The following is a 12,083-nucleotide window of genomic DNA, read 5'->3' as shown; positions in this document are numbered from 1 at the left end:
TTAAACACATCTTATTCAAATGAGTTGGAACATTTCAAACTACTGCAGCTCTAAGCTAATTATTTGAATCAGGTGTGTTGGGGAGAGAAAACAGGAAAACATGCAGGATACCGGTCCTCGAGGACTGGAGTTTGACATCCGTGCTTTACGGCACAATTATTTTTAATTTTATAACTATATTTACAATTTTACAACCAATTACAAACAGCCTAAAGTAAATATCGCATACTCACTTCTTATTTATTCCAGTGTCCAGGTCAATTCAAGTTGAGTCTTGAGTTCCACGCCTCTGTTTTACTCTACTCTTGTGAATAGAGTGAGATTACAACATCATTGATATTATCTCATGAAGCGCTTAAGAGCTTGAATGGGTTTCTTACAAATGTGCAAAAGAAAAGGCACAGGAAATCAAGTGCCATCCAAAAACACTTGGACGTCAGGAGTCCGCAGGACGTCGCTACAGTGGAAGATGGATTGAGGACAGCTTACAAAAGATGGGAGGCTTTTTTTACAGTGTGTTATAAAACATTCACTAGGACAGTGTGATGTTTGGCAGTAGAGGTTGAGGAGGAGGAAGCGCGGCACTGGGCTGGGGGGTTGTGGAAGCCAAACCCTGAACCTTGCAGAGTGGGCATGCAAAAATCACACTCTTTTCAAGCTGGTGAGGACATAAAAAAGGAAACACGTGCTTTGAATAAATCGCTTGTTTTTTTTTTGTTTTGTTTTTTTATAGCTGTTCCGAAACAACGATTTACCAGATGTCAACCAAAATACATTTGCCATTCGTTTTATCTTCTCAACCAACTACCTTAAGCACACAGAAAATGACAGGCTTTTTATAGCTAGGCGACATGACTGGGCAGTGGTTACCGAGGTAACAACGTTGCTTACGTCCCACCCACTATAGGCGCCAGTCAGTCAACATCATTCCTCCTTCAATAGAACTGCCAACAACGTCATTAGTTTAATTCTTGCCTGTCAGTAGATTCCTTTCAGTCCCATTATGGGCTCATCATTGTTTATCACATCTAGTGTGACTGCACCATGTTCAAATGGGTTTTTATGAAGGAAATTATAACACATTTTCTGTTCATTGTATCAAATATGTTAAGTGAATGGTAATGACAAAATGATTTTTTTTTCCAACAATATTTCTATTGCTCTGCTGTGATTTTGAATATATAGACCACCTCAACATTCCTCCTTTTGTATCGACTTCAGGTGTGATCTTAGGAGCAGTGGCGGGGATGTTGCTTCGGGTTGCCTCCCCAATTCACCCAGACATAGTCATGGTTATTGCCTTTCCTGGAGATATCCTCATGAGAATGCTGAAGATGTTGATCCTGCCTCTTATCATCTCCAGTTTAATCACAGGTATTCCAAATATTCCACACAGTGTCCCATACTCTTGAAATTTTATTACACATCGTACCTGTTCTGTTTCAGAACTGGTTGTATGTTTGATTTCTCAGTGTCATTAGTTTGTCACACATTTCATTTTAGAGTAGTAGCTCAATTGATTTACATAAAACCTCATTTATTTGGAGAATCTGGATAGTGTTTCATCAAAAATTCTACTATTAGAAAAATAGTAACGCTCAGTTTTGAATTGACAGGTCATGTGCTATTTCTAAACTTTTGTAGTTATACTCTACTTTATCATAATGAAGGGTCTTTATGTGATGCTTCTCAAGGATAGGATAGAATTAAATTTCATTTGCACATGTACAAACTGTTGTGGATGGTAAGTATCTGTTGATGCGATTAGATTAATCTAAATTGAGGAAAATCTAGCATCCTTGGCAAGCCAAAATAGTTCAACATCGCTTTTTTAGTCATGGAAAGTTGTGAACATATTCTGTCTTTTTCTGGCTGCAGGACTGGCTGGTTTGGATGCCAAATCCAGTGGTCGCCTGGGTACCAGAGCAATGGTCTACTATATGACCACCACTATTATCGCTGCCATCTTGGGAGTAATTCTAGTGTTGGTCATCCACCCTGGAAACCCCAAATTGAAAGAGAATCTTGGGGAGGGAGAGAAGAACGATGATGTGTCCAGCTTGGATGCCTTCTTTGATCTGATCAGGAACCTGTTTCCGGAGAACCTGGTGCAGGCTTGTTTCCAACAGGTCAGTGAGGAGAAACAAAAACAATCAGTTTTGATTCTTCTCAAGTGAAATTGGAGCGATAGTCTAGACATATAGAAAACTGTTTTTGCCAGGATGTGAGTACGCCAATTATTTCAAAAGCAGTCTGCACCTGCACAAAGAACTGACAGGCACGAGACGTTAGATGGACACGCGCTTAATGAATTACTGGAGGTTGCTAGAGGAATTTGAAAACCAACCAACAGCATATATTTAGAATGAAATATATTATGACAGATATGAAACCGGCCCCGAAGAGAATGAGACAAATGAGTGAAAATAAGAATCCTGTATGCATATTTTTCATATATGGGATTAATCATCTAGATGATCACTAATTGTTGAATTTCTGCCTCAGATCCAGACGGTGACTAAAAAGGTGGAGGTGGTTATCGAGGAAGATGTCAATGCCACCACAATGGAGGGCCTGTTGACAAATATTACCAAGGAGCCTCAGTTTGCCATTAAAAAGTCCCTACAGTTCAAGAGCGGAATGAATGTCCTGGGTCCGTATTCATTTCTGACAGTAATAAAATAGTTCTGTCTGATATCAATTCCATCTCCTATGCACTTTGATTGGCATTCGTGTGACTTTCCTTCACAGGTCTGATTGGTTTCTTTATTGCATTTGGCATTTGCATGGGCAAGATGGGAGAGCGGGCCAGGCTGATGATTGAGTTCTTCAACATTCTCAATGAGATTGTGATGAAACTTGTCATCATGATCATGTGGTTAGTATTGAAAAACAAAGCAATACTACAGTACTAACTTGAAACCATTTTGCTTTTTATCTTTCATTGTCTCTTTTTAAATGGTGTTGAAACCTTTTTCAGTGTATTATGAACATAAAATCCCTTAATAACTCGTATTATGTTTTCTACTAAGCTATGTTTACTTTTGCCAGGTATTCTCCTTTTGGTATTGCCTGCCTGATCTGTGGCAAGATTATCTCCATAAAAGACTTGGAAGTAGTGGCAAGGCAACTGGGAATGTACATGGTCACTGTGATTGTTGGCCTCATCATTCATGGAGCAATCTTCCTGCCTAGTATTTATTTCGTAATCGTCAGGAAAAACCCCTTCAAATTCTTCTTGGGGATTTTCCAGGCCTGGATCACTGCCCTGGGAACCGCATCAAGGTCAATATTCAAGATCATACTATGGATGTCCTATATCCTTGTGTGTTTTATTATCCAAACTAATAATCCATATGTGTGTCTGTATTTTTTCTCCAAGTGCCGGGACACTTCCTGTTACTTTCCGCTGTCTGGAGGAAAATTTGGGAATTGACAAAAGAGTCACTCGTTTTGTGCTCCCAGTTGGCGCCACCATAAACATGGACGGGACTGCGCTGTATGAGGCTGTGGCTGCCATCTTCATTGCCCAGATGAATGGAGTTCACCTGGATCCTGGTCAGATTGTGACTGTTAGGTCAGAATCCAACCACATGTTGTGATATGCTGTGCCTGGTATTCAATGAATCGAGTAAAAGAAAAATCATTATTTAAAATATCAAAATTTTCAATGTTTAATCAAATGCACTGATGTATTGTAAACGTACTTATGCGGCCTTTTCTGTCACTGCATCACAGAGTTTGGCTCGCATTGCCAGCAGTAAATGAGATTAGTCACCGATTCTGTTCATTATCCGGACAAAGAATTTCTAGGCGCAGTCAAAGCGTTGAGGGGGTCCAGTTGGGCGGGTTCAGCGTTTTGAAGTTTTCGATGTACTAGTTGATCTACGTCCCTCACAAATGGTCACGAGCTGTGGGTCGTGACTCAGAGAACAAGATCCTAGATACAAATGGTTGAAGTGAGGTTCTTCTGCAGGGTATCGGGGATCCTTTAGCGAAAGAGTAGTGCTTCTTCTCCACACTGAGAGGTGCCGTAAAAGGTGGCTCAGGCATCTCGTTACGACGCCTCAGTGGTGAGGTGTTCCGGGCATGTCCCATGGGGTGGAGGCCCCAGGGAAAACCCGGGACACACTAGAGAGACTATGTCTCTCGGCTGGCCTGGCAACACCTGACGATCCCCCGGAGGATGTGAATGAGGTGGCTGGTGACAGAGAAGTCTGGGTTTCTCTGCTAAAGCTGCTGATCCCACAGACTCTGGACACAGACTCGTGTTGTAGATCCACCCTTTTTTCCAAAAAGGTTACACTTAAAATGAAACGAAAGTTTTCAAAGATTTTGAATTACACCAAAAAATGCTGATGGTGGATGCTTTGGGACAGAGCTTCTAAATTGCTTGAAGAAGAGGTCGCTTTGATTCAATATCTCAAATACTGAAATTACAGCTCCCTACTAAATATTTTTGCAATCGGTTTCTTTCTGCTAAGAGAAGACATTATATTTACAAAGACTGGACGCAAAAGCATATACAGACAAACAATTTGACTATGAAAAAGCTTTGAATACAAATAAAAACATAACAAAGGGTTTGTGAAAAGACACACAAGTTTATTTGATCTGGACATAAATAGAACAATTCACAGTACGAAAAAAATCCCCACTTACGTTACAAGATTTGAATCTATAGAAAGAGTCAAGGCGGGTTGACCTTAAGCTTAAGGATTCATCATCCCAGGACTTGACCCACTTGTAATTGAAGTGTTTCATTGTTCACATGCCTACTTCTTAACATGAAGGACCCCCCTTACTCTTCATAATAGTGCCATTCAGCGTCCTTATGTAACGGTCACTTGTGTGTAGGAATGATTATTACTCAGGTGTTTGACTTTGTGTTTGATTTTTCTTTTACTGTGTTTTCATCCAGTCTCACAGCCACTCTTGCCAGTGTTGGAGCTGCAAGTATTCCCAGTGCTGGACTGGTGACCATGCTCTTGATCTTGACTGCTGTGGGGCTGCCAACCCAAGACATCAGTCTGCTAGTTGCTGTTGACTGGCTTCTGTGAGTTATCCATGAAACTATAGGTTTGCTCACTTGAAGAATGAAGAGTCCTTTTTTTTATTTAAAGCAACACATAAATACAGTCTTATGAAATGTCAAATTTTACTGAGTGAAGTTGAAGCTATAAAAGTTGGTGAAGAAACCCTTATTGGCATATATATATATATATATATATATATATATATATATATATATATATATATATATATATATATATATATATATATATATGTGTGTGTGTGTGTGTGTGTATTTTCTCTTTGTTTCTCTCGCTCTCTCCATACACAAACACACTGCATACTGTATAAACTCTACAGACAAACATATATACTTAGTACTCTAGATTAAAATGCTTCATTTTCATTTGAACAAAGACAGCATGTATTATTGAAATAAAGAAAGTGAAACTCATTAGTGCATTTCCATTACAAATAGTTTTACTGGAGGATAGTTGTGGGACTTTTGACTCTTTAAAGGGCTTCACTTGTTTAACTGAGCCTTTCAGACAGTAATAGGGGTGAAGGAGTAGATACCAGGTATGCATGTACGTACTTGCGATGGTAGCCATTCATGGCGAAAGTTGATGGATGGATGATGATGTTGTTGATGTTGTTGATGGATGGCTAGCAAAATTGATAGTTTTTAGCAGTTTTAAGGAGATTTGCTATATTGGGAAGTGCGGATCTCTATGTTCTGTTCTTTATTTATTTAATAATATATCAGAAGTATTAGTGTATCTTCAACTGCAGAGTAGCCACAATGACCCAAACCCTTCTTGATCTTTCAATGCAAACTGTCTCCTCAGGGACCGGTTCAGGACCTCTGTGAATGTGGTTGGAGACTCCTACGGCGCAGGCATTGTATACCACATGTCCAAGGCGGAGCTTGAAGAGCTGGATGCGCACACGGCTAAATCAGACGACATTGAAATGACTAAGACCCAGTCGTATTACGACGACATGAAGAACCACCACGAAAACAATTCCAACCAGTGCGTCTTAACGCCTACCGCAAATGCTAACAATTCTGTCGTAGTAGATGAGTGCAAGGTACAATTAATGCTTACTGATCTAGAGACTTGTATATAACCATCTTTTGTGTTGCATGCTTAATTTTATGTTTCATGGCTCTATTGATTCACTGCACCTTTGTGTAATACACTTTAACACACTAACTTGCAGTGCATGTTTGTATTTCTTTTGGAACGGCAGCTTTTGTTTTGTGAACGTACAAAAATATAATAAGCCATCTTTTAAAGCGCATTCCATAAGCTCTTTATCAGATGCCTCTAACCAGGTGTGGATTGGGTCTTAACGGCCTTCACTCGACAACGCCGAAGCATTATTCATCAGACCTCAGATCGATCAAAAGATCCCTCTACATCAATTTTTCAAGCTCTTCTGAATTAGATATTGTCCCCCTGATTTCCTCTCAGTTGCTGCACTTCATTTAAATCCCGTGCTCAGTGTCCCTTGTGGAACCTTCCATTCATCTAATTATAGCTTATTTTAATTATTAACAGATTTCCAATGGATTATCTTTTGGAGGCATTTGGGATACAAACGTGGAATTTGCAGATAATTAGCAGCTCATAAATTCCCAAGACATGCCTACCACACAGGATGATTAGTTTTGGCAAGAGCTATTTTGGCTCATATTGAGGGTTGTGCAATGTAAAAATACTCAGCACAATTAGCCCTCTATTTGAATGTGTTAAGGGTTTCACAACAATACAGGAACATACATGTATGCACATCAACATTGGCATTCTTCATTTTGTAAAGGATGGAAGGAGTTGCTTGGTAACCCGGGCACCAGAAATCTGTTCGGAGTGATAATTGACATCCTCTTACCAACAGAACAGAAGCTTGCTATTTCCAGTTTCATCTCTGTCTAGTTTGGCTATTTTCTACCCTGCTAATAGCATGACTCACTTTATGAATGGAAACATGATATAGCGAGTGTGCGAAATATCCAAACTCCAGACTAAGGACTGCAATCTTTAGTCCAGTGTTTGTGACACTGTTTATCACTAAATCCTTTTTTTTTATGTGTTTTCAGTTTTTGGTCATAAATGTTTGGTCTGTCTCCAGGTCACTCCACTCATAAAACCACTACATGCTCTCCTCTGGGAGTTTCAGTTTCAGTGATTGCATCTACATCAAATCTTCACGCTATTTTATCAATGTATTCCAATGGACAGTATTCAAAATGAAACCGAATGTTAAACAATTTTGGCTTCATCAGACGATCACATTTGTAGAAAATCAATGGATATTTAAATATGTGTGTGTACTGGAAATTGTCGTAATATTCCAATGACGGTGGAACCTCTAAGGTTGAACACAATCCTCTCTTGTAATTACTGATTTTTTTTACAGACATACATGTTACATACTGTTCAAAGGGTCTATCTCTCTCTATCATGAAGCCTAAAATGTATTTTTCTATTATTCCAAAAATATATTAATTAAGAAAAAAGTAAGGTGGAGCATCATTAAACGATAAGTTGCTGACATTTTTTTAAGGTTTTACATTCGGGGACAGAAAACGAGACATTTAGTGCGGTAAGCCCTTAATTCATCATTAAAATGGGGGCAAGACAATATGCACATATGACTTAATAGTTCATCAATTTTATTGTTTTGTTTTTTTTAACTTTGTTCAAGTTACAAATAATTCACCTTTAGAAGTTCCGCAGTACTGTAACCCATTTCCAAACGATCAACTAATGCTAACTGCTTTTGAGCAATGTGAATCTTGAACGCCTAATCGAAAAGTGTAATGTTCTGCATGGATATAAGATTTGTGTCTATTTTTCTCAGATGTGCTGTTTAGCTTTCCATGCTAACTGCTTGCAGGTAACCTCAGCCACAAACGGCTCTGCTGCGGAGTGCACGCTTGTAGAAGAGGAACCATGGAAACATGAATAATGGCAGTGCAGAGATCCCCTGCTCCCGGGCTCCACAAGCTTTCCTTTCTGGTGATGGAAAAAAAAAAGAGTGAATGAAAAAAAATGTCATACGAACAGAGCTACTAATGTTTATTATGTAGTCTAGTTTTCTTTATTATTAGTCCCTTTAAGATTCTTTTTGCATTTGTCTGATAAATTCTACTAATTTGCTTAACTGTGAAAAGACAACAGAGGTACTCGCTTCCCGTAGGGCACAATTATATCCTTAATAGCAGACTCTTGCACAACATACTTCAAGGTTGAAGGAGGGAAAGAAGAGAAACACCTTAAATACTACTCACTGTTGCTAGCAATACATTCTGCTTCCACTTGAGGCGCCTCAGAGGCGATTGGTTATTGTAACCAGCGGAAAACGTCACGGCAACCACTTCCTCAATTTACTTCCTCTTTAGTGCCGTCATAAGAACATCCGCTAAAATCATGTTTCATTCTTAGTCTCGAAATGTACATGGCTATGGTTACCTGTAATTTGTCAGAATTAATGAACAACTTAGGGGCAAGGTTATGCTGAGCCTTATAGCACAATATTCACTATGAGACATTAAAGCACAAGTCGCATCACTGAGATAGATTTTAAGTCACTATGTGTTTCCTCTTTAATTCACTATAATTTAGAAAAGGGACAATTTTCTCCTGTCTTTAATATAAAATTGTGTGTGGGTGTGTGAGAGCATATGCTTTTGTGAATGGGTGTGCATTCGGAAGAAAAATGGCGTATGACCAAGTCAGTTACTGGGACCAAACAGGCAAGACAAAAGTCGTCAAACTGCCATAATCATATCAGTGACCAGTATTCATGCGTGTTTACATATACACAACATATAATTCCAGTGAAATTCTGCGTTTAAGAGACAGCACGTCACTGCCCAAAAAGATCGAGTCACACCAGTGAAGAATCGGCTCATCGAAATCAATTGTTGCACAAAAAAAGAAAAACTACATTAAGCACAAAGCACGCGGCACAAAAAAGCTAATGAGCCATCGACATCAATTGGCGGTAAGGGGGACGTTATAAATTATGCAAATATCGTATCAAGAGATATCTGGAAACCCTCAGGCCTTTACTCCTGCACAACTCGAGGGAAGAAATTTACAGGAATCCCAATGTTTACTTCACATGAGCTTTCCCCCCAATCAAGAAATGGTGGCTCAGGAGCACAACACATCTAAATTATCATGACGAAACTGCGCAAAGGCTCCTTGCTCGAACGCTTCTACATTGCAGTGGTTGGCGGATCCTCCACCTGCGCAAAGGGCCAAATTGGTTTCGATGAAACACAAACAGAAAGGAGAGACAGTGAGGCCGATGTGTGTCAGATGGTATTGTTGACATGCACAAACAGAGACAGAGCATAGATATTTATATACATCCCTGAGGAGCCTCCGAAGATTCTTGCTTTGCCATATGCACAAAGGCAAACTATTCCATATTTCTAGCCACCACAGCCCAAGACTGTTTCTACGTAACCCTAAATGCTGCAGTTGTGCCCATATCCATGATTCCAGAACAGAGAACACATATTCCCTCACTTTTCACTCCAATCAGATAATGTTCGTTGAAATTCCCTCAAACAAGCAAAAACACAAATGTGTGATTGCGTGACTTATTCCATAAGGGTGTGAATTCTGTGGTTTGTTTCTCGGTGTTGTGTCGTTGTTCTCCTGTCTTGTTTCTCTTCGTTTGTGCTCGACGACAACTCGGCCTCGAAGGTGTCTGCGCGACACTGATCAAAAGTAAGGTTAGAAAAGCTAACAAATTAAAACGGTGCATCTCTCAGTATCGTAGAGTTCCTGAAGCACACGCTCACAAGCCATCGCAGCGGGCTTCCGTACCCAACAGTGTAGATTTGTGGCACACATTAGCATATGAACACGCCTATATAAAGTACTGAAGAAGCACAGCGCTGACATCCTAACAGGCCCTTCCACTTATGGTGTCGTTACCTTCAGGAACAAAAGTTTCTCCGTTTCGGGGGGCATGAACATGATCATGATGAGAGTTGGACCACATTTATGTTCAAACTGTTTTAGAAGCATGAATAAAATGAAATGAAAATGATTATTTTTTTGCACCACTATCTTAAAAGCATGATATTTGAAGTGCCTCCTTGCACTTTTGTGTATATATTGTAGTCAACAGTGTTTTGTTGTTGGTGTTGTTGTTTTCATCCTTTATTCCCTTTTGGGGAATGATGAAATGGTTTGTAGGTATATAGATTTATTGCTGTTACATTCTAAATGTAATCCTTTAGGAACATATATCATCAATATCCTACGTAGGACGAGTTTAGACAAAGTGTATAGCCAGGAAATTGTGTATTAAATTGCTTGTTTGTTCTTTTTGTATTCTCTAATAATTAGGTGCTTTACTTATCTGCCACTCAACAATATAAAGTATAAATATCTTTTTTGTATCTAATGTAAACCTTTTGAATGTTTGTTCCATGACAATATAAGCAGTGTCCATTCATTGTCATTGTACATAAATAGATATATAAATGTTCTGACCTGTGGCGATGCAGAATATCCTGAAGCGACATTTGCATAGGAAGGAGAAGAATAAATTAAAAAAAAAAAAAACACACAAAAAAACAAGAGGGTATGAACAAGAGTGAGCGAGAGAAGGAGGCGTCTGTGGAAAGGGGCCAACACGACTTTATTTGGTGGAAACGGTGAGAAACGTTGCCGAAAAGAAGGTAAATGTCCGTACGTAGGCTAGAGTGAAGAATCAAATGGCACCTCATAGTTAAGTGAATGATTCGAACACATTTGCCAACATCACTTCACAATATCGAGCAACATTCCTCAGGTGAATCGCTGCGTCCGTTTACTGGCGAGGACCGGCCTTTTCTCATTTACAGTATGGGCATCCTGTTTGATCTGATGCTTTTAAAGTAGCATATCATGGATCTGTAGACTGCTTTCAGGTTCTTTATTAAAGTGCCACACATGCAACCTATAATGAGACTGTCCTGCCATCGCCAACAAATCCCTTAGAAAACCTGCCTTTACCCGCTTGCCTTTTTTCACTTTCTACGCAATGCACAATATGCACAAAAACCCACATGGAGCTTGCTGAGCTAAAGAAAGAAACACTATTACCACAATATCTCCACTCTTTTCTACTGAAAAGTCTTTTTCGAAAGGAACATCCCTGAAATTACAAAAACCTCATCCACTGGAAGTTGCCTTCCTGATATTACTTTTCTACACCTTCTATTCTTTGTAAAGCTTTTGCTTTTATTTTAATGTAAAGGCAGCAAGTACATGTGGGGGCGATATTGAGAAAAAGACAAAAAAAAAAAAATAACATGAATTCTTTCCTTGATCTTATGGTATACATAAAAAGAAATCTGTTTCTACATATCTAAATGTGCTGTACCTTCGGTGTACATATACAAATATAACTAATAAATGTTGATTCATAACTAATATTGACTTGTTGTTTTCATTACGGACTATCGCTTCATCATAATTCCTCTAATTCAATTGTCTAGTATGTCATTTGTGCTGTGTGATAAAAATAGTAAACATGTTTTAGACTAAGCAGTTACTGGACAAATGATTTGACTTTTAGGAACACATACTGTACAAGCCTAATGAGGACACGTGCCATTGACATTGATTTAGTGATGTAATTCCTTGTCATTAGTTTCCCTGTATTTTGACACAGTATGTAAACAATTTATATCTTTTTCTATGACAATTTACTTCATTCAAGCATGCTCAGTCACCCCCCTCCACTCCCCCGTCATGGAACTATGACTTCCTCGAGCGTTTCGATGAAGCCCACTGTCCTATGACTGAGTATCAATTTATTTCATTTTCACTTTTCATTGTTGTTGTTTTTCTCCTCCCATGTTGATGCTAACTTATATACACATATAACCAGTCAAAGAAATCAAACAAAATTGACATTGTTTTATTCAATAGGCAAACAAAGCTATTCATAACAGAAAACTGGAAACTATTATGACAAGGACATTTGAAGCTGAGCTGTTTAAAAATGTTATTTATATACAGACCAACAAAAGCTGTATCATCAAAAGAGTG

General features: G+C 38.9%; 1 protein-coding gene across 3 annotated transcripts in view; it reads left to right on the top strand.

Moving 5' to 3' along the window:
- The window catches only part of LOC148422011 (excitatory amino acid transporter 2-like), a 34,761-nt gene extending 23,299 nt beyond the window's left edge, over positions 1-11,462 (top strand). For 2 of the 3 annotated variants that reach the window (XM_088416354.1, XM_088416352.1), the window contains exons 3-11: positions 1,222-1,374; positions 1,879-2,129; positions 2,506-2,653; positions 2,752-2,878; positions 3,052-3,285; positions 3,383-3,577; positions 4,922-5,056; positions 5,862-6,105; positions 7,918-11,462. In XM_088416354.1, the coding sequence (XP_088272480.1) occupies positions 1,222-1,374; positions 1,879-2,129; positions 2,506-2,653; positions 2,752-2,878; positions 3,052-3,285; positions 3,383-3,577; positions 4,922-5,056; positions 5,862-6,105; positions 7,918-7,989 (1,559 nt within the window). In that variant the 3' untranslated portion in view covers positions 7,990-11,462. The remainder of the gene's footprint in view (positions 1-1,221; positions 1,375-1,878; positions 2,130-2,505; positions 2,654-2,751; positions 2,879-3,051; positions 3,286-3,382; positions 3,578-4,921; positions 5,057-5,861; positions 6,106-7,917) is intronic. The other variant, XM_088416355.1, reaches the window with a different exon arrangement.
- Positions 11,463-12,083: the final 621 nt, after the last annotated feature.

The sequence above is a fragment of the Hippichthys cyanospilos genome, chromosome 6 (genome assembly GCF_059441005.1).
Source record: "Hippichthys cyanospilos isolate Australia breed blue-spotted pipefish chromosome 6, RoL_Hcya_1.0, whole genome shotgun sequence".
Classification (NCBI taxonomy): domain Eukaryota; kingdom Metazoa; phylum Chordata; class Actinopteri; order Syngnathiformes; family Syngnathidae; genus Hippichthys; species Hippichthys cyanospilos.
The sequence above is the reverse complement of the archived record's forward strand: the minus strand, read 5'-3'. Positions and strand labels throughout refer to the sequence as shown.